General features: G+C 38.1%; 1 protein-coding gene across 2 annotated transcripts in view; it reads right to left on the minus strand.

Annotated features, from left to right (window-relative positions):
* Window positions 1–9,358: 9,358 nt before the first annotated feature.
* Window positions 9,359–23,246, minus strand: part of Srsf19 (serine and arginine rich splicing factor 19) — a 45,473-nt gene continuing 31,585 nt past the window's right edge. Inside the window, exons 2-4 of one of the 2 annotated variants that reach the window (XM_087601217.1) lie at window positions 22,804–22,998; window positions 13,203–13,464; window positions 9,359–10,890 (exon numbers count right to left, since the gene is read on the minus strand). In XM_087601217.1, coding sequence (XP_087457343.1) covers window positions 10,860–10,890; window positions 13,203–13,464; window positions 22,804–22,998 — 488 coding nt within the window. In that variant the 3' untranslated portion in view covers window positions 9,359–10,859. The remainder of the gene's footprint in view (window positions 10,891–13,202; window positions 13,465–22,803; window positions 22,999–23,246) is intronic. The other variant, XM_087601216.1, reaches the window with a different exon arrangement.

The following is a 23,246-nucleotide window of genomic DNA, read 5'->3' on the forward strand; positions in this document are numbered from 1 at the left end:
AGATATCTATTCAGGCCCTTATAGCCTTTATAGTTTCTGTTATATCAGGTATAATTTTGATAGGTATACATTTGTATGTTAACTGTTGTATTCCCCTTGCCAGTTTTAATATCTTTCTTTGCATGTTACTGTTTTATTATATGATGGAGATTTTCTCTTCTGTTCTAGTCTAATTGGTGTTCTTTTCTAAGTTTCTTATATGTGTATAGGCATCTCTTTCTGCCGGCTGGAAAACTTCCTGGAATTAGTTTTTTGAAAATATTTTCTGGTCCTGGGAGTTTGGAATCTTCACCTTCTTCTATTCCCTTTATTCTTAGGCAAGATCTATTCATGTCCCTATGAATAGGAGAGTACAATTGTAAAAACTGGTGAAAATTCAGCCTAGTTGCAGCAGAAAAACACAGAATTTTTGAGAAGCCAGAACCATGCAATTGCCACCACTGAGAACAGCAACTATGAATTGGAGTTGGTCTGTGCCTTTGTTACAAGTTGTATATGTCTTCACATCACAAGCTCTTTGGATGAGTGTGGGAGATGGATATTTTGTGTCCAGGAACTTTTAGATTTAACCATTTTTCATAGACTAATGTAGCAATTTTTTTATTGTATCTTCTATGCCTGAGATTCTGTCTTCCATTTCTTGTATTGTCTTTGTGATGCTTCCGTTCATTGTTCCTGTTTTTTTCTTACCTAGACTTTCCATCTCTAGCATTTTTAGTTCATGTTTTCTTTGTTACTTCTACTTCCGTTTTAAGGTCTTAAATGGATTTATTTCTTTCTTTCTCTAGTTTATTTGTATTTCCCTCTACTTTTTTAAGCGATTTGTTTTCACTTTAAAGGCCTCTTTACTTGTGTGATTGTATTTTTCTTTATCTCTTTAAGGGATTTAATAATTTACTCTTTAAAGGCCTTTATCATCCTTAAAATATTGGATTTAAGGTCAATTTCTTGTGATTTGGTTTGTTAGGATATCCAATTCTTGCTCTAATAGGATAGCACTTCTCTGAATGTTTTTGTTGCCATAGTTTCTGTTGTTTTCTCAAATGCCTTTGGCCATCTGGGTGGCTTTGATTCCTGGATGTTTTTGTTGTAGATATTGAGAGGGTATCTAAATTAATAGTTTTGGTGTGGCAGCCTTCTTATGGGTATTCTCATACTGTATGGCTTGAGTTCAGCAGGCCTGATGAAGTTGAGAGAAGAGTGGAGAATATGGGTCCAGGTGTGATTGCAGATGGTTCAGGGCAGCTAAGAGTGACCCAGAAATCTCAGAGGGCTGGGAAATGTGTGAAGGATGGCAATCCAATGTGTATGCTCCTTGATCCACCGCTCTGATGAACATGGGCAGAAAGTGGGTAGAATAATCCTAACCACTTCTTTTTGAGAGGATTGGCAAGGACTTTGGAACTTTGAGGATGCTGTGAGCTCAGTGGTCAATTCTGTATACAGAAATCTAGAAGATACAGGTTTTCAATGCATGGTGTGTGAAGGTTTGGGAGGAATGAAAGACTCTATTTGGTCTATTTGTGTGATCTTGTGTGTTCAAATTACTTGATGTCTGGTCAACTGGAGCTGAAAAGTCCATTTTTAATTAAAAAGTGATAAGCACCACCAAAGTGATCCTGTGACTTTAATGTCATAATTGATGTTGATCATTTGGAGCTGAGAAAGTAGCAGAGATCCTGAAAAGACCAACCGTTTAACCACTGAGGTTAAATTTTCTAGGAAGTGTTTCTTCAGGGTCAGCACAAAAAAGCCGTATTCTAAAGGTAGCCAAGGTATTATCTTCAATTAGTAGTCAATCTTGTCACATATGCAGATCTATAAGGAACTTCTGGTTTTGAAGACATAAAGAGAACTTGAAGAACAACTGAGGGTTGAAATTGTGAGAAGCCATGAAAGGTCTTTGGTGATGATACAGCCTCAGTGTCAGTCGAATTCTCCAGATTTATGAAATCATAAAGAGAATTTGTCACTTGGTAAATAAATAAAGCCAAGGAGGTACAATTTGTGAAATTAAATCCCAGTTATAGGAATAAAACCTAGATTTATGGAGAAGCCAGAACCATGCAATTGCCACCAAGGAGAGCAGCAGCAATCACGATTAGCTTGCTTGAGCCTATATGACAAGTTCTATATGTTTTGACAGGCCCTTTGGAGGAGTGAAGAATATCTCGCATGAATCCTAGAAGTCCTATATTGAAATATACATTGCTGGAGTTTGATTTTGCTTTGATATGGTTGTAATTATGCCCTCATTCTTCATTCCTGTAATAAGAAAATATTTAACTTATTTTAAATTTATAAAAGCACACACTTGAAAGACTTTGAACTTTTAAAGTGATTTTTGGATTTCTTTAGAGACAATGGTGGGGAGAGAGAGAGAGAGAGAGAGAGAGAGAGAGAGAGAGAGAGAGAGAGAGGGAGAGAGAGACTTTTCAGAGTATTATAAATTCCAATAAATTGAATTATACACAGGCAATCCTGAAAGGCAGTTTCTTAATTGACGGTTATTGTGGGTAGGCTCAGCTCATTGAGTTTTGTGTAAGAAAAAATAACTGTATAAAGAGGAAGCCAGTAAGCAGCACTCCTCCATGTTCTCTCAATCAGCTTCTGCACCAAGGTTCCTACCATGTTTGAGTATAAACCCTTTGCGGCCAATGTTGTTTTTGTTCATGGAATTTTTCAAACCATTAGAAACCCAACGTAAGCTGCAGAGAGCCCGTGGGCAGCACCCCACGAGCGAACTTGAGCCTCGGGACCACAGGTAAGACCAACTTTTCTGTTGCAAGAAAGCTGCCTGGTGAGCTTGGGACACACGGAAGCAGAATTCCTCTAGGACCGGGCACGTTCTGTGTTTACCGGAAGTCCCACACCCGCGGATCCCGGCCCGCAGCAGCTCTCTGCTCCCAGACCCTGTGAGAGAGAGACCCAACCGCCTGGTCAGGTGGGCACTCCTGGGGCTGCAGAGTGGAAGAGACCACCAACACTGCTCACACCTGCCCACATCCCTGGCCCAAGAGGAAACTGTATAAGGCCTCTGGGCTCCCGTGGGGGAGGGCCCAGTAGCGGCAGGACCCCTGCCTGAGACACTGCCAGAACCTGAAGGAACCAGACCAGATAAACAGTTCTCTGCACCCAAATCCCATAGGAGGGAGAGCTAAACCTTCAGAGAGGCAGACAAGCCTGGGAAACCAGAAGAGACTGCTCTCTGAACACACATCTCGGACGCCAGGGGAAAAAGCCAAAGACCATCTGGAACCCTGGTGCACTTAAGCTCCCGGAAACGGCAGCACAGGTCTTCCTGGTTGCTGCCGCTGCAGAGAGCCCGTGGGCAGCACCCCACGAGCAAACTTGAGCCTCGGGACCACAGGTAAGACCAAATTTTCTGCTGCAAGAAAGCTGCCTGGTGAACTCAAGACACAGGCCCACAGGAATAGCTGAAGACCTGTAGAGAGGAAAAACTACACGCCCGAAAGCAGAACACTCTGTCCCCATAACTGACTGAAAGAGAGGAAAACAGGTCTACAGCACTCCTGACACACAGGCTTATAGGACAGTCTAGCCACTGTCAGAAATAGCAGAACAAAGTAACACTAGAGATAATCTGATGGCGAGAGGCAAGCGCAGGAAACCAAGCAACAGAAACCAAGACTACAGGGCAACATTGGAGCCCAATTCTCCCATCAAAACAAACATGGAATATCCAAACACACCAGAAAAGCAAGATCTAGTTTCAAAATCATTTTTGATCATGATGCTGGAGGACTTCAAGAAAGACGTGAAGAACTCCCTTAGAGTACAAGTAGAAGCCTACAGAGAGGAATCGCAAAAATGCCTGAAAGAATTCCAGGACAACATGAATAAACAAGTAGAAGCCCATAGAGAGGAGACACAAAAATCCCTGAAAGAATTCCAGGAAAACACAATCAAACATTTGAATGAATTAAAAATGGAAATAGAAGCCATCAAGAAAGAACACATGGAAACAACCCTGGATATAGAAAACCAAAAGAAGAGACAAGGAGCTGTAGATACAAGCTTCACCAACAGAATACAAGAGATGGAAGAGAGAATCTCAGGAGCAAAGATTCCATAGAAATCATTGACTCAACTGTCAAAGATAATGTAAAGCGGAAAAAGCTACTGGTCCAAAACATACAGGAAATCCAGGACTCAATGAGAAGATCAAACCTAAGGATAATAGGTATAGAAGAGAGTGAAGACTCCCAGCTCAAAGGACCAGTAAATATCTTCAACAAAATCATAGAAGAAAACTTCCCTAACCTAAAAAAAGAGATACCCATAGGCATACAAGAAGCCTACAGAACTCCAAATAGATTGGACCAGAAAAGAAACACCTCCCGTCACATAATTGTCAAAACACCAAACGCACAAAATAAAGAAAGAATATTAAAAGCATTAAGGGAAAAAGGTCAAGTAACATATAAAGGCAGACCTATTAGAATCATACCAGACTTCTCGCCAGCAACTATGAAGGCCAGAAGATCCTGGACTGATGTCATACAGACCCTAAGAGAACACAAATGCCAGCCCAGGTTACTGTATCCAGCAAAACTCTCAATTAACATTGATGGAGAAACCAAGATATTTCATGACAAAACCAAATTTACACAATATCTTTCTACAAATCCAGCACTACAAAGGATAATAAATGGTAAAGCCCAACATAAGGAGGCAAGCTATACCCTAGAAGAAGCAAGAAACTAATCGTCTTGGCAACAAAACAAAGAGAATGAAAGCACACAAACATAACCTCACATCCAAATATGAATGTAACGGGAAGCAATAATCACTATTCCTTAATATCTCTCAAGATCAATGGCCTCAACTATCCAATAAAAAGATATAGATTAACAAACTGGATACGCAACGAGGACCCTGCATTCTGCTGCCTACAGGAAACACACCTCAGAGACAAAGACAGACACTACCTCAGAGTGAAAGGCTGGAAAACAACTTTCCAAGCAAATGGTCAGAAGAAGCAAGCTGGAATAGCCATTCTAATATCAAATAAAATCAATTTCCAACTAAAAGTCATCAAAAAAGATAAGGAGGGACACTTCATATTCATCAAAGGAAAAATCCACCAAGATGAACTCTCAATCCTAAATATCTATGCCCGAAATAAAAGGGCACTTACATATGTAAAAGAAAACTTACTAAAGCTCAAAACACACATTGCACCTCACACAATAATAGTAGGAGATTTCAACACCCCACTCTCATCAATGGACAGATCATGGAAACAGAAATTAAACAGTGATGTCTACAGACTAAGAGAAGTCATGAGCCAAATGGACTTAACGGATATTTATAGAACATTCTATCCTAAAGCAAAAGGATATAACTTCTTCTCAGCTCCTCATGGTACTTTCTCCAAAATTGACCAAATAATTGGTCAAAAAACGGGCCTCAACAGGTACAGAAAGATAGAAATAATCCCATGTGTGCTATCGGACCACCACGGCCTAAAACTGGTCTTCAATAACATTAAGGGAAAAATGCCCACATATACTTGGAAATTGAACAATGCTCTACTCAATGGTAACCTGGTCAAGGAAGAAATAAAGAAAGAAATTAAAAACTTTTTAGAATTTAATGAAAATGAAGGTACAACATACCCAAACTTATGGGACACAATGAAAGCTGTGCTAAGAGCAAAACTCATAGCGCTGAGTGCCTGCAGAAAGAAACAGGAAAGAGCATATGTCAGCATCTTGGCAGCACACCTAAAAGCTTTAGAACAAAAAGAAGCAAATACACCCAGGAGGAGTAGAGGCAGGAAATAATCAAACTCAGAGCTGAAATCAACCAAGTAGAAACAAAAAGGACCATAGAAAGAATCAACAGAACCAAAAGTTTGTTCTTTGAGAAAATCAACAAGATAGATAAACCCTTAGCCAGACTAACGAGAGGACCCAGAAAGTGTGTCCAAATTAACAAAATCAGAAATGAAAAGGGAGACATAACTATAGATTCAGAGGAAATTCAAAAAATCATCAGATCTTACTATAAAAACCTATATTCAACAAAACTTGAAAATCTTCAGGAAATGGACAATTTCCTAGACAGATACCAGGTATCGAAGTTAAATCAGGAACAGATAAACCAGTTAAACAACCCCATAACTCCTAAGGAAATAGAAGCAGTCATTAAAGGTCTCCAACCAAAAAGAGCCCAGGTCCAGACGGGTTTAGTGCAGAATTCTATCAAACCTTCATAGAAGACCTCATACCAATATTATCCAAACTATTCCACAAAATTGAAACAGATGGAGCCCTACCGAATACCTTCTACGATGCCACAATTACTCTTATACCTAAACCACACAAAGACACAACAAAGAAAGAGAACTTCTGACCAATTTCCCTTATGAATATCGACGCAAAAATACTCAATAAAATTCTGGCAAACCGAATTCAAGAGCACATCGAAACAATCATCCACCATGATCAAGTAGGCTTCATCCCAGGCATGCAGGGATGGTTTAAGATATGGAAAACCATCAACGTGATCCATTATATAAACAAACTGAAAGAACAGAACCACATGATCATTTCATTAGATGCTGAGAAAGCATTTGACAAAATTCAACACCCCTTCATGATAAAAGTCCTGGAAAGAATAGGAATTCAAGGCCCATACCTAAACATATTAAAAGCCATATACAGCAAACCAGTTGCTAACATTAAACTAAATGGAGAGAAACTTGAAGCAATCCCACTAAAATCAGGGACTAGACAAGGCTGCCCACTCTCTCCCTACTTATTCAATATAGTTCTTGAAGTTCTAGCCAGAGCAATCAGACAACAAAAGGAGATCAAGGGGATACAGATCGGAAAAGAAGAGGTCAAAATATCACTATTTGCAGATGATTTGATAGTATATTTAAGTGATCCCAAAAGTTCTACCAGAGAACTACTAAAGCTGATAAACAACTTCAGCAAAGTGGCTGGGTATAAAATTAACTCAAATAAATCAGTTGCCTTCCTCTATACAAAAGAGAAACAAGCCGAGAAAGAAATTAGGGAAACGACACCCTTCATAATAGAGCCAAATAATATAAAGTACCTCGGTGTGACTTTAACCAAGCAAGTAAAAGATCTGTACAATAAGAACTTCAAGACACTGAGGAAAGAAATTGAAGAAGACCTCAGAAAATGGAAAGATCTCCCATGCTTATGGATTGGCAGGATTAATATAGGAAAAATGGCTATTTTACCAAAAGCAATCTACAGATTCAATACAATCCCCATCAAAATACCAATCCAATTCTTCAAAGAGTTATACAGAACAATTTGCAATAACAAAAAACCCAGGATAGCTAAAGCTATCCTCAACAATAAAAGGACTTCAGGGGGAATCACTATCCCTGAACTCAAGCAGTGTTACACAGCAATAGTGATAAAAACTGCATGGTATTGGTACAGAGACAGACAGATAGACCAATGGAATAGAATTGAAGACCCAGAAATGATCCCACACACCTATGGTCACTTGATTTTTGACAAAGGAGCCAAAACCATCCAATGGAAAAAAGATAGCATTTTCAGCAAATGGTGCTGTTTCAACTGGAGGGCAACATGTAGAAGAATGCAGATCGATCCATCCTTATCACCCTGTACAAAGCTTAAGTCCAAGTGGATCAAGGACCTCCACATCAAACCAGACACACTCAAACTAATAGAAGAAAAACTAGGGAAGCATCTGGAACACATGGGCAGTGGAAAAAATTTCCTGAACAAAACACCAATGGCTTATGCTCTAAGATCAAGAATCGACAAATGGGATCTCATAAAACTGCAAAGCTTCTGTAAGGCAAAGGACACTGTGGTTAGGACAAAACGGCAACCAACACATTGGGAAAAGATCTTTACCAATCCTACAACAGATAGAGGCCTTATATCCAAAATATACAAAGAACTCAAGAAGTTATACCGCAGGGAGGCAAATAACCCTATTAAAAAATGGGGTTCAGAGCTAAACAAAGAATTCACAGCTGAGGAATGCCGAATGGCTGAGCAACACCTAAAGAAATGTTCAACATCTTTAGTCATAAGGGAAATGCAAATCAAAACAACCCTGAGATTTCACCTCACACCAGTGAGAATGGCTAAGATCAAAAACTCAGGTGACAGCATATGCTGGCGAGGATGTGGAGAAAGAGGAACACTCCTCCATTGTTGGTGGGATTGCAGACTGGTAAAACCATTCTGGAAATCAGTCTGGAGGTTCCTCAGAAAATTGGACATTGAACTGCCTGAGGATCCAGCTATACCTCTCTTGGGCATATACCCAAAAGATGCCTCAACATATAAAGAGACAGGTGCTCCACTATGTTCATCGCAGCCTTATTAATAATTGCCAGAAACTGGAAAGAACCCAGATGCCCTTCAACAGAGGAATGGATACAGAAAATGTGGTACATCTACACAATGGAATATTACTCAGCTATCAAAAACAACGACTTTATGAAATTCGCAGGCAAATGGTTGGAACTGGAAAATATCATCCCGAGTGAGCTAACCCAATCACAGAAATACATACATGGTATGCACTCATTGATAAGTGGCTATTAGCCCAAATGCTTGAATTACCCTAGATTCCTAGAACAAATGAAACTCAAGACGGATGATCAAAATGTGAATGCTTCACTCCTTCTTTAAATGAGGAAAAAGAATACCCTTGGCAGGGAATGGAGAGGCAAAGATTAAAACAGAGACTGAAGGAACACCCATTCGGAGCTTGCCCCACATGTGGCCCATACATATACAGCCACCCAATTAGACAAGATGGATGAAGCAAAGAAGTGCAGACCGACAGGAGCCGGATGTAGATCGCTCCTGAGAGACACAGCCAGAATACAGCAAATACAGAGGCGAATGCCAGCAGCAAACCGCTGAACTGAGAATAGGTCCCCCGTTGAAGGAATCAGAGAAAGAACTGGAAGAGCTTGAAGGGGCTCGAGACCCCAAAAGTACAACAATGTCAAGCAATCAGAGCTTCCAGGGACTAAGCCACTACCTAAAGACTATACATGGACTGACCCTGGACTCTGACCCCATAGGTAGCAATGAATATCCTAGTAAGAGCACCAGGGGAAGGGGAAGCCCTGGGTCCTGCTAAGACTGAACCCCCAGTGAACTAGACTATGGGGGGAGGGCGGCAATGGGGGGAGTGTTGGGAGGGGAACACCCATAAGGAAGGGGAGGGGGGAGGGGGATGTTTGCCCGGAAACCCAGAAAGGGAATAACACTTGAAATGTATATAAGAAATACTCAAGTTAATAAAAAAAAAAAAAGAAATCCAACGTAAGACAGCAAATGAAAATAATGCATTGAATATTATAACAATTTATTTATCTGTGTTCCAGAACTCAAAATAGAAATTCCATGTCATCAGGATTAATTATTTGTTTTCGACAAATAGGACAGGTAGAGTTGTCAGACAACCAGCGGTCAATGCATTTATCGTGATATTCATGAAAGCAAGGTAGTACACGAATCTTGCTATTTTTTGTATATGGTGTGATACAAATACTGCAGTGGTTTAATTTATCATTTTCACAAAACGTTTTTACTGGTAAAGTATTAATCTGTTCTTTGGTAAGTCCTTTAGGGTGGTTATTATGAATATCATTGAAGTTTGAAAAATCAGGCAAAAGTGGCCATGAATCACTATCATTAGATATTTCTGGGCTTATAACATGCATTTGCTGTCTGGCCTCTAAAGGTGGGTAATGAAATAAAAAGAATTCATCACATTCTTTGTTAATTTGTGAGGTATGTGGTGAATTTATATCATTGCCAATAGTATTATTGGCAATAATATTAGGAACAGGTAAAAACTGTTGACTGTAATTTAACAAAGAAAGCAGTGAGTTATTTATATTAGAATTACTGGTAGAATTTGAATTAGTGATGGAAACAGAACTAGAAATATTACTGTGACCAGATTGAACTTTTCTATTACTTTGACTCGCCAATGAGTCACAAGACTCTAAGTCAATCTCAGTAAAATTATCATTTACTTCAAAAACTCCTGTCATAATGTTGCCTGCTGTTCCACAAGGAGTTGTAACTATTGTAAAGTCTAAATTAGTTTTTAAAATTTCATCAGATTTTTTTTCAGAATTTTGTATACCTGTCTGGTTATAACAAGAAGAGAGGTTTGTGTCTTTTTGATCAATTTCCACAGTGGTAAAGTTAGTTGGTGTTACAGATGTAGTTTGACTTCTATGAGCAGTGCTCTCTGTCAATATGTGTTCTCTTGTTGGAAAAGATGCAAAAAAATATAGTTTTCGCAACTCAGATATGTTTAAGTCATCTCTCAATGGCAGAAATGTGTGACTATTAGAAGAGAAGTAAGCCTCATCCTTCCTAAGATCTTTAAAAGTTTCAGGTGATAAACAATGATGAGTTTCCACTAGTTCCATATCCTTAGTTTCTGGAAGTAGCCTACTTTCAATTGTTTCTTTAAGTATCAGCATATCTGGACTTTTACTTCTGGTGCTTCTATCTTTTCTAAATGTATCTTCCACTAAAACTTCAGTTATATTTCCTTCTTTTGTAAATGGACTTACACATGTTGACTCAGGTTGTTGATAGTCCACTTGTTTCTGGACTTTCCTATTATTGTCATGACAGCTAAGCCCTGAAAGGTCATTTTGAGGATTTGAGTTCCCTTTATTAAAGGTAAACCTCACTTCTCCAGTGATATCATTATTGCTTGGGTTACTCTGACTTTTTGCTGTCCAAAATCCACATTCCCTTATCCCCATTTTCATTCCCTTCTCAGATTGCTGAAGGGAGTTAAGCTGGCCTCTTTCAGAATCACCACTATTCAGAACATGTGCAGTGTTTGCTCCACCTGTAAATACAAAATGAAAGTTAATCAGAAAGAAATTGTCAAAGTTAGAATGTATACATATTTGACAGTGCTTCAAAAGGGAATAAAGAAAACACCTAATAATTTAGATATTTTAATGTGAATTTGATTCAGATTTCACACAGAATCTAGATAAATCAGTACAAATGCAAATCATAAAAATCTAAATTTGCAAGGAAAGAGCGTTTCAAAATGGCCTTTGAAATAATTTAGCTTATTCTATATTAATTTATGAAAATTTAAAGTGGATCAGAAGACATTTTATTCATTTTCAGAATTTTATATATCACCATGGTGATGAATATAAGCAAGAAGCTAATAAAATAAAACAAAATAACACTTAAACGTTTTTAAAGTTTTACTTATGTTGTACACATGTGTACTCATCTATGTGAGTATTTATTAAATATGTTCAGATGCATATTAAAACCAGGAGGGATCATATATCCTGGATCTAGAGTACTAAATAGTTGTGAGATACCCAAACTGGGGAAAGAAATGGAAGAGAGGTTCTCTCAAACAACACAAGGTGCTCTTAACTGCTGAGTTATCTCTATAACCTTCAAAACAAATTCTGCACTAGATACAACACTAGAATCAAAGTTCAATTTTTGATTTTTAAATAATAGTGTGTAAATTTATTTCTAGATTCATGAATTACATTGGAAATATAAAAAGAAAATAAAACATAATAGTGGGTATTAATTATATAACAATATTTTCTCTTGCTTCTGAGAGAGAAACACTAATTATTGGTTTCAAGTATGATTTTTATGTGAAGCACCAACAATATTGGGGGCCACATAGTTGTGTTGGATTTGACTGTGTGGTAAAATGACTAGAAGCATTCTTAACCTTGTCACACTGGATAGAATAAACATATCCACAGATATTACCAGTCATCATAACCAAAATTGTTTTACAGATATCAGTGGATGACCCTGAGGAAAAGAATACAATTTTGTAAATTTTTTTGTTACTGGTTTTGTCTCATGAATTCTCTAAAGAAGAAATGCAAATAACCTACAAATAAATTGACTATCTCTTATTGTCAGGAAGTAAGGGTGTATCAAAGTTATATTGAGATGCTCTCTCACTTATTTATAATAGTTTAATACCACTATTATTATTGATAATTATAATACTATATGGTTTGCAATCTACTGTCAGGAAAAACTAAAATAATAGAGGATTTTTCCCATATCATCACTTTTGTTTATAGTGTTTTGAGAATATTCCTCGTTGGGAAAGCCCAAAAAACTCCTACAATTTGTAATTGAAATTTTCTTATGTGCCAACAAAATGTTTGTCTTGCTAAAATATCACAGCCTCATTCACTGTAATATGATCAAAAGAGTCAGGTAATATACTGAAATTTCTAGGGTATTGAATTTGGAGATTTGAAAAGTTACTGACATCTATTCGAATTGTTGGATCATGGAAGTCCTTGGCTACTCCTTCTTGTTCTCTGAGATCTATCATATACTGTCAGCATTTCAAGTTCAATTTCTTTTGATAAACAATTTTTTATAATTATTGACTCAGATTGTGGATATTCCATTTGCCTTTGGTTACTTTCTACATGTTTTCCTGCAAGAAATTTTATAAATAATAATGTTTTGTGCAGTCAAGATTTTACCATACATGTTAATTAACACTTACCACTCTACTGACATTGGATATGTTTGAATTATTTTAATCGGTTGCTGTCCAAGGTTAGTGTTTTCCTAGTTCACTCTACTGCCATATTTTAATAATATCCAAAACAGGTTATTCAGACTCTTAAAAATATCACTAGGTCTTCCTGGTTGCTGCTGCCACGGAGAGCTCTTGGGCAGCACCCCGCGAGCAAACTTGAGCCGCGGGACCACAGGTAAGACCAACTTTTCTGCTGCAAGAGACCTGCCTGGTGATCTCCGGACACATAGAGGCAGAATTCCTCTAGGACCGGGCACCTCCTGTGTTTACCGGGAGTCCCACACCCGCGGACCCCGGACCGCAGCAGCTCTCTGCTCCCAGACACCGTGGGAGAGAGACCCGAACGCCTGGTCAGGTGGGCACTCCTGAGGCTGCAGAGCGGAAGAGACAACCAACACTGCCCACCCCTGCCCACATCCCTGGCCCAAGAGGAAACTGTATAAGGCCTCTGGGCTCCCGTGGGGGAGGGCCCAGGAGCGGCAGGAGCACTGACTCTGAGACACCTCCGGAACCTGAAGGAAACAGACCAGATAAACAGTTCTCTGCACCCAAATCCCGTGGGAGGGAGAGCTAAACCCTCAGAGAGGCAGACACACCTGGGAAACCAGAAGAGACTGCACTCTGCATACACATCTCGGACGCCAGAGGAAAACACCAAAGACCACCTGGGACCTTGGTGCACTGAAGCTCCCCGAAGGGGCGGCGGGTATCTTCCTGGTTGCTGCCGCTGCAGAGAGCCCGTGGGCAGCACCCCACGAGCAAACTTGAGCCTCGGGACCACAGGTAAGACCAACTTTTCTGCTGCAAGAAAGCTGCCTGGTGAACTGAAGACACAGGCCCACAGGAACAGCTGAAGACCTGTAGAGAGGAAAAACTACATGCCTGAAAGCAGAACACTCTGTCCCCATAACTGACTGAAAGAGAGGAAAACAGGTCTACAGCACTCCTGACACACAGGCTTATAGGACAGTCTAGCCACTGTCACAAATAGCAGAACAAAGTAACACTAGAGATAATCTGATGGCGAGAGGAAAGCACAGGAACCCAAGCAACAGAAACCAAGACTACATGGCATCATCAGAACCCAATTCTCCCACCAAAACAAACATGGAATATCCAAACACACCAGAAAACAAGATCTAGTTTCAAAATCATATTTGATCATGATGCTGGAGGACTTCAAGAAAGACGTGAAGAACTCCCTTAGGGAAACACAGGATAACATTAATAAACAAGTAGAAGCCTACAGAGAGGAATCGCAAAAATCCCTGAAAGAGTCCCAAAAATCCCTGAAAGTATCCCAGGAAAACACAATCAAACAGTTGAAGGAATTAAAAATGGAAATAGAAGCAATCAAGAAAGAACACATGGAAAAAACCCTGGATATAGAAAACCAAAAGAAGAGACAGGGAGCTGTAGATACAAGCTTCACCAACAGAATACAAGAGATGGAAGAGAGAATCTCAGGAGCAGAAGATTCCATAGAAATCATTGACTCAACTGTCAAAGATAATGTAAAGCGGAAAAAGCTACTGGTCCAAAACATACAGGAAATCCAGGACTCAATGAGAAGATCAAACCTAAGGATAATAGGTATAGAAGAGAGTGAAGACTCCCAGCTCAAAGGACCAGTAAATATCTTCAACAAAATCATAAAAGAAAACTTTCCTAACCTAAAAAAAGAGATACCCATAGACATACAAGAAGCCTACAGAACTCCAAATAGATTGGACCAGAAAAGAAACACCTCCCGTCACATAATTGTCAAAACACCAAACGCACAAAATAAAGAAAGAATATTAAAAGCAGTAAGGGAAAAAGGTCAAGTAACATGTAAGGCAGACCTATCAGAATCACACCAGACTTCTCGCCAGAAACTATGAAGGCCAGAAGATCCTGGACTGATGTCATACAGACCCTAAGAGAACACAAATGCCAGCCCAGGTTACTGTATCCAGCAAAACTCTCAATTAACATAGATGGAGAAACCAAGATATTCCATGACAAAACCAAATTTACACAATATCTTTCTACAAATCCAGCACTACAAAGGATAATAAATGGTAAAGCCCAACATAAGGAGGCATGCTATACCCTAGAAGAAGCAAGAAACTAATCGTCTTGGCAACAAAACGAAGAGAAGAAAAGCACACAAACATAACCTCACATCCAAATATGAATATAACGGGAAGCAATAATCACTATTCCTTAATATCTCTCAACACCAATGGCCTCAACTCCCCAATAAAAAGACATAGATTAACAAACTGGATAGGCAACGAGGACCCTGCATTCTGCTGCCTACAGGAAACACACCTCAGAGACAAAGACAGACACTACCTCGGAGTAAAAGGCTGGAAAACAACTTTCCAAGCAAATGGTCAGAAGAAGCAAGCTGGAGTAGCCATTGTATTATCAAATAAAATCAATTTTCAACTAAAAGTCATCAAAAAAGATAAGGAAGGACACTTCATATTCATCAAAGGAAAAATCCACCAAGATGAACTCTCAATCCTAAATATCTATGCCCCAAATACAAGGGCACCTACATACGTAAAAGAAACCTTACTAAAGCTCAAAACACACATTGCACATCACACAATAATAGTGGGAGATTTCAACACCCCACTCTCATCAATGGACAGATCATGGAAACAGAAATTAAACAGTGATGTCGATAGACTAAGAGAAGTCATGAGCCAAATGGACTTAACGGATATTTATAGAACATTCTATCCTAAAGCAAAAGGATATACCTTCTTCTCAGCTCCTCATGGTACTTTCTCCAAAATTGACCATATAATTGGTCAAAAAACGGGCCTCAACAGGTACAGAAAGATAGAAATAATCCCATGCGTGCTATCAGACCACCACGGCCTAAAACTGGTCTTCAATAACAATAAGGGAAAAATGCCCACATATACGTGGAAATTAAACAATGCTTTACTCAATGATAACCTGGTCAAGGCAGAAATAAAGAAAGAATATAAAAACTTTTTAGAATTTAAGGAAAATGAAGGTACAACATACCCAAACTTATGGGACACAATGAAAGCTGTGCTAAGAGGAAAACTCATAGCGCTGAGTGCCTGCAGAAAGAAACAGGAAAGAGCATATGTCAGCAGCTTGACAGCACACCTAGAAGCTCTAGAACAAAAAGAAGCAAATACACCCAGGAGGAGTAGAAGGCAGGAAATAATCAAACACAGAGCTGAAATCAACCAAGTAGAAACAAAAAGGACCATAGAAAGAATCAACAGAACCAAAAGTTTGTTCTTTGAGAAAATCAACAAGATAGATAAACCCTTAGCCAGACTAACGAGAGGACAGAGAGAATGTGTCCAAATTAACAAAATCAGAAATGAAAAGGGAGACATAACTACAGATTCAGAGGAAATTCAAAAAATCATCAGATCTTACTATAAATACCGATATTCAACAAAACTTGAAAAATCTTCAGTAAATGGACAATTTCCTAGACAGATACCAGGTACCGAAGTTAAATCAGGAACAGATAAACCAGTTAAACAACCCCATAACTCCTAAGGAAATAGAAGCAGTCATTAAAGGTCTCCCAACCAAAAAGAGCCCAGGTCCAGATGGGTTTAGTGCAGAATTCTATCAAACCTTCATAGAAGACCTCATACCAATATTATCCAAACTATTCCACAAAATTGAAACAGATGGATCACTACCGAATACCTTCTACAATGCCACAATTACTCTTATACCTAAACCACACAAAGACACAACAAAGAAAGAGAACTTCAGACCAATTTCCCTTATGAATATCGACGCAAAAATACTCAATAAAATTCTGGCAAACCGAATTCAAGAGCACATCGAAACAATCATCCACCATGATCAAGTAGGCTTCATCCCAGGCATGCAGGGATGGTTTAATATACAGAAAACCATCAACGTGATCCATTATATAAACAAACTGAAAGAACAGAACCACATGATCATTTCATTAGATGCTGAGAAATCATTTGACAAAATTCAACACCCCTTCATGATAAAGGTCCTGGAAAGAATAGGAATTCAAGGCCCATACCTAAACATATTAAAAGCCATATACAGCAAACCAGTTGCTAACATTAAACTAAATGGAGAGAAACTTGAAGCAATCCCACTAAAATCAGGGACTAGACAAGGCTGCCCACTCTCTCCCTACTTATTCAATATAGTTCTTGAAGTTCTAGCCAGAGCAATCAGACAACAAAAGGAGATCAAGGGGATACAGATCGGAAAAGAAGAGGTCAAAATATCACTATTTGCAGATGATATGATAGTATATTTAAGTGATCCCAAAAGTTCTACCAGAGAACTACTAAAGCTGATAAACAACTTCAGCAAAGTGGCTGGGTATAAAATTAACTCAAATAAATCAGTTGCCTTCCTCTATACAAAAGAGAAACAAGCCGAGAAAGAAATTAGGGAAACGACACCCTTCATAATAGAGCCAAATAATATAAAGTACCTCGGTGTGACTTTAACCAAGCAAGTAAAAGATCTGTACAATAAGAACTTCAAGACACTGAGGAAAGAAATTGAAGAAGACCTCAGAAGATGGAAAGATCTCCCATGCTCATGGATTGGCAGGATTAATATAGTAAAAATGGCCATTTTACCAAAAGCAATCTACAGATTCAATGCAATCCCCATTAAAATACCAATCCAATTCTTCAAAGAGTTAGACAGAACAATTTGCAAATTCATCTGGAATAACAAAAAACCCAGGATAGCTAAAGCTATCCTCAACAATAAAAGGACTTCAGGGGGAATCACTATCCCTGAACTCAAGCAGTATTACAGAGCAATAGTGATAAAAACTGCATGGTATTGGTACAGAGACAGACAGATAGACCAATGGAATAGAATTGAAGACCCAGAAATGAACCCACACACATATGGTCACTTGATTTTTGACAAAGGAGCCAAAACCATCCAATGGAAAAAAGATAGCATTTTCAGCAAATGGTGCTGGTTCAACTGGAGGGCAACATATAGAAGAATGCAGATCGATCCATGCTTATCACCCTGTACAAAGCTTAAGTCCAAGTGGATCAAGGACCTCCACATCAAACCAGACACACTCAATCTAATAGAAGAAAAACTAGGGAAGCATCTGGAACACATGGGCACTGGAAAAAATTTCCTGAACAAAACACCAATGGCTTATGCTCTAAGATCAAGAATCGACAAATGGTATCTCATAATACTGCAAAGCTTCTGTAAGGCAAAGGACACTGTGGTTAGGACAAAATGGCAACCAACAGATTGGGAAAAGATTTTTACCAATCCTACAACAGATAGAGGCCTTATATCCAAAATATACAAAGAACTCAAGAAGTTAGACCTCAGGGAAACAAATAACCCTATTAGAAAATGGGGTTCAGAGCTAAACAAAGAATTCACAGCTGAGGAATGCCGAATGGCTGAGAAACACCTAAAGAAATGTTCAACATCTTTAATCATAAGGGAAATGCAAATCGAAACAACCCTGAGATTTCACCTCACACCAGTGAGAATGGCTAAGATCAAAAACTCAGGTGACAGCAGATGCTGGCGAGGATGTGGAGAAAGAGGAACACTCCTCCATTGTTGGTGGGATTGCAGACTGGTAAAACCATTCTGGAAATCAGTCTGGAGGTTCCTCAGAAAATTGGACATTGAACTGCCTGAGGATCCAGCTATACCTCTCTTGGGCATATACCCAAAAGATGCCTCAACATATAAAAGAGACACATGCTCCACTATGTTCATCGCAGCCTTATTTATAATAGCCAGAAACTGGAAAGAACCCAGATTCCCTTCAACAGAGGAATGGATACAGAAAATGTGGTACATCTACACAATGGAATATTACGCAGCTATCAAAAACAACGAGTTTATGGAATTCGTAGGCAAATGGTTGGAACTGGAAAATATCATCCTGAGTGAGCTAACCCAATCACAGAAAGACATACATGGTATGCACTCATTGATAAGTGGCTATTAGCCCAAATGCTTGAATTACCCTAGATTCCTAGAACAAATTAAACTCATGACGGATGATCAAAATGTGAATGCTTCACTCCTTCTTTAAATGAGGAAAAAGAATACCCTTGGCAGGGAAGGGAGAGGCAAAGATTAAAACAGAAACTGAAGGAACACCCATTCAGAGCCTGCCCCACATGTGGCCCATACATATACAGCCACCCAATTAGACAAGATGGATGAAGCAAAGAAGTGCAGACCGACAGGAGCCGGATGTAGATCGCTCCTGAGAGACACAGCCAGAATACAGCAAATACAGAGGCAAATGCCAGCAGCAAACCACTAACTGAGAATAGGTCCCCTGTTGAAGGAATCAGAGAATGAACTGGAAGAGATTGAAGGGGCTCGAGACCCCATATGTACAACAATGTCAAGCAACCAGAGCTTCCAGGGACTAAGCCACTACCTAAAGACTATACATGGACTGACCCTGGACTCTGACCCCATAGGTAGCAATGAATATCCTAGTAAGAGCACCAGTGGAAGGGGAAGCCCTAGGTCCTGCTAAGACTGATCTCCTAGTGAACTAGACTGTTGGGGGGAGGGCGGCAATGGGGGGAGGTTTGGGAGGGGAACACCCATAAGGAATGGGAGGGGGGAGGGGGATGTTTGCCCGGAAACCGGGAAAGGGAATAACACTCGAAATGTATATAAGAAATACTCAAGTTAATAAAAAAAAAAGAAAGAAAAAAAACATCACTAGGTACATCCTAAAACATTTGCCTATACCAGTTACCATCAAATGGCACAAGATTGGAAAGGAATTAAAAGTGGAGTGAAATCATAACAATGTTTTGAAAGTTTGTTACAAAATAATAATAGTAAGGGGCAAAGATGATGGCAGATCAGATCACAACACGTCAAGTTTTGATATAGTTTCCTGGGTCTAACAGGGACAATAGGAGAGCAGCTATCCAATAAGACAAGTCATGACAGTAAAACATGATTTTCAGCAACAACAAAAAGAAAAGTGACATGTTCATCTTGAATTACTCATTGTCAGTAGGGGTTACTTCTGTGAACTGAATCAAAGTCGTGTTTGGAGAAGGAGCTGAAGATAAAGAATAAGTATTCAAAAATTTACACAGTATACTAGGTGACAGAAAATGTTCAGGGCAGAGGTAGAGAAGAGAGAAGAACCTTTTGTGGTAGCTGTATGAGCAGATAGGGATATGAAGAACAAAGGACAAAAATAACAGAATATAAAACAGATGTGAAGTGCAAGTTTTGGGGTTTACATAGCTTGAAATTACATAACATGGTAAGTTGAATTACAAAATTAGTACTCTATCTTACCTTGGCGTCTTTGCTTTTTGTATTTTATGAGAATAACTGCCAAAGGCCAATTTCTTATATCTTGGGGGTCAAGATAGTCATATGTTTAAGTAGTGTTTAGTGTAGGTAAGATAAAGTACTAGTTTTGTAATTCAACTTATTGTATTATGTAATTTTCATTATCCCATGGATTTATTTCTAGGCTACTTTTTAACATGATTTTTATATTTGTGATCTTCACAAAATATGACTACTGTAGAGATGGAAAAATATAATAAGGTCTATATAGATTTAAAATCATTTGCATATATCTTTTTTGTGAAATATCTTTTTATCATACATTTGTCATGGTGAAATTACACTTAAAGTTCTTTTAACTAACTTATATAATTCATTGCAGAAATCACTATCCTTTTCTGGTTTCATTTTAAAGGGAAAAAAGAGCTGGAAAATGTTTTAGAACAATTGGAAGCATATCAGGATGTACGTGTTAAATGTGAAGAATTTTGGATGTAACATGATTTTCCAAATTCCAAATCAGTGTCAATAAAGATATAAACAAAATGTAATTTTTTGATTTATGCAATATCTATTAACCTAGAAAAATCAGTGTATTTTAATATCATGCAAAATGACGTTGCTTATATGTAACATAGATTTAGGTTATTTTCTCTGATAATATGCTAGTTAATGGGTTTTGTTGTGGATTTTCTTTTTTGTTTTGTTTTGTTTTGTTTTGTTTGTTTTGTTTTGTTTTCCTGTCAACTTGTCTGAAGCCAGAGTCATCTTGGAAGGGAGAAACTAAATTGATAACATGATTTCATAACACTTACCTATAGGTAAGTCTGCTATGAATCTGCCTAATTAGTGAGTAGAGAGAACACATCCCAATGTGGTTGGTTCTTCTCCTTGTTAAGGAGGCCCTGGATGATATAGGAAATCAGGCTGAGAATGTCACCAAAGTAAAACAGTCAGTACTATTTTCCACTGTCTCTTCATTTCTCCATCCCTCCAGGTTTTTGCCTTGAGCTCTGACCTTGAATTCCCTTCATTAAAGCCTATAAATTAGAGTATCCTATACTATAAGGTGACACAAACTCTTCTCTTTTGATCATGGTGTTTTATTGAAGCCAAAACCTAATTATGGCATACCACAATTATACTTTCATATCACAGTCATACTTTTTTTTCCACTATTAGTCAGAAGTTAAGCCTTAAGAAACACAAGCAAAGGGGTTGGGGATTTAGCTCAGTGGTAGAGTGCTTGCCTAGGAAGCGCAAGGCCCTGGATTCAGTCCCCAGCTCCGGAAAAAAAAAAGAACCAAAAAAGAAAAAAAGAAAGAAAGAAACACAAGCAATACACTACTTCTGTGATATATCTCATTAATATTTGAGAAAAGACTCCCAGGGATAAGAGTAGATTTAAAAAAGACATATTTGTGATATTTTCAATCTGCTTCTTAATGTTTTGATTATTTTGATTTGTCATAAATTTTCTATCATACTAAATCAATATGTTCTTCGTAATATAGAAATGTATATGCTGCAGAATCTAAAATATTGTTGAATAAACTGTTGGGTTAATATAAAACCATTTTAATAAGAAAAAATGTTTTAATCACCTTTACCATGAGAGTAATAATCCATATTTTACAATGAGAAAGCAATATAAATCTATGGTTAGAACATGTTTGGTTTTATTTTTCAAAATCAGCAATACTGAATGTATACCAAGATGATTCCACTGAGAAAGTGTTCTTTGCATTGCAAGATATCAAAAATATTCTTAATTACGACATAGTGCATAAGTAATAGAATGGTGCCTAAACTAACTTCAAGTAGTTCACAATTATTTCTCAAGTTTAAAAATGCCTTCATAGAGAAACATAATTTTCTATAGGTAAGGGATACTTGGTTATCATAATGCAGCCTTTCTTGCATTGTTCAAAATGTTGTAATATGACTCTTCAAAAGAGAACTATAAATATCTAAACATATGTAAAATTGATGACGTTCATTAAACAAAAAGTATGGAAAATTAGCAAAATAAATAGATATGTTTTCAAATTCCATTGAAAGTAGTTGTCAAAAAATTGATAAAAATTCCATATCATAAATTCACTGTTTCCTGGAATACATTCTACTGAAGAGTAATTCTTTGATAAAATTTTGAAAAATAACAAAAACAAAACATTTTACTCAGTGAATTTAGTGGTAACTCCTGTCAGATCCTAAAAAAATCCCACAAATTACCCAAACTCCAGAAGGTAGTCCAGGTATCATGAAATAAACTCGATCTAGACTATAGGAGGATTTTCACAGTTAGATAAAAGCCAGCATATCTTAGGAACTTGTGAAGCTGGCTCCCTGGCTACCAAAAGGAGCAATTTCCTTTACCTCTAGCAAAAGGGACATATTACACTCTAATTAACATATGCTAATGTTGATTTTCATCATATTGAGGTCCATGCTGGCCTCTAGAATCCATTAGTGTCATGCACTAGTAGGTTTCAAAGACCCAACACCATTTTTCTGGCCTCTTCTCCCCCAAATATTGATCCCACTTATAATCTGTCTATTCTCACTTTTCTGCTCACCTTCTTATGCTACTCTCACTATGCTTTCTCTATTGTCTATCTCCCGCTATTCTCCCCTCTCCCATAGATAACTCTGGCCATGTCCAGAATGCTATCCATGTTCTACTTTGGTTTTCTCTCTCTGTTTGGCACTCTTTTAAATGCCTCTTGCTGTTCTCTCTCTCTCTCTCTCTCTCTCTCTCTCTCTCTCTCTCTCTCTCTCTCTCTCTCTCTCTCTCATACTGAAATAAAAACTTTCCACAGAAAAAACGAAACAATAATGTTATCAGTTAATACAACTTACTTTCCAGCCTTGGGCTTTCTCTTAAATTTTGTGGGCTTCTGCATCTTTTTCTTTTCTGACTTGTGGTAGATGGACTTGCCATCAATGTGTGAGCAGCATTTCCTTTTGATCGACATGACTTTTTAAACACAGACTTGGACTGTACATTTTCCACTTGATTTTGCTTGGTCTCCATATTTTCTATCACAAGACATCCTGCAAAATGTAAATGGTTATGTTTTAGATCTGGGTTCTAAAAATTACCGACACTCTCTATATTCTTGATATTTTGACTTTGAATGACTTCAAATTGTTTTGTAGTAATTGGCTGGAAAATAGCAACATCTCAAGCATATCATGGAAAGGGTCTTCTTTACCTGTTATAACAAAAAGGGAAGGAAGTATGAAGGAATACTAAATATCAAATTCATTACAAAATATTTCTTAAAAAGCTGTAATATATG

The sequence above is a fragment of the Rattus norvegicus genome, chromosome X (genome assembly GCF_021556685.1).
Source record: "Rattus norvegicus strain SHRSP/BbbUtx chromosome X, alternate assembly SHRSP_T2T, whole genome shotgun sequence".
In the NCBI taxonomy this organism is placed as follows: domain Eukaryota; kingdom Metazoa; phylum Chordata; class Mammalia; order Rodentia; family Muridae; genus Rattus; species Rattus norvegicus.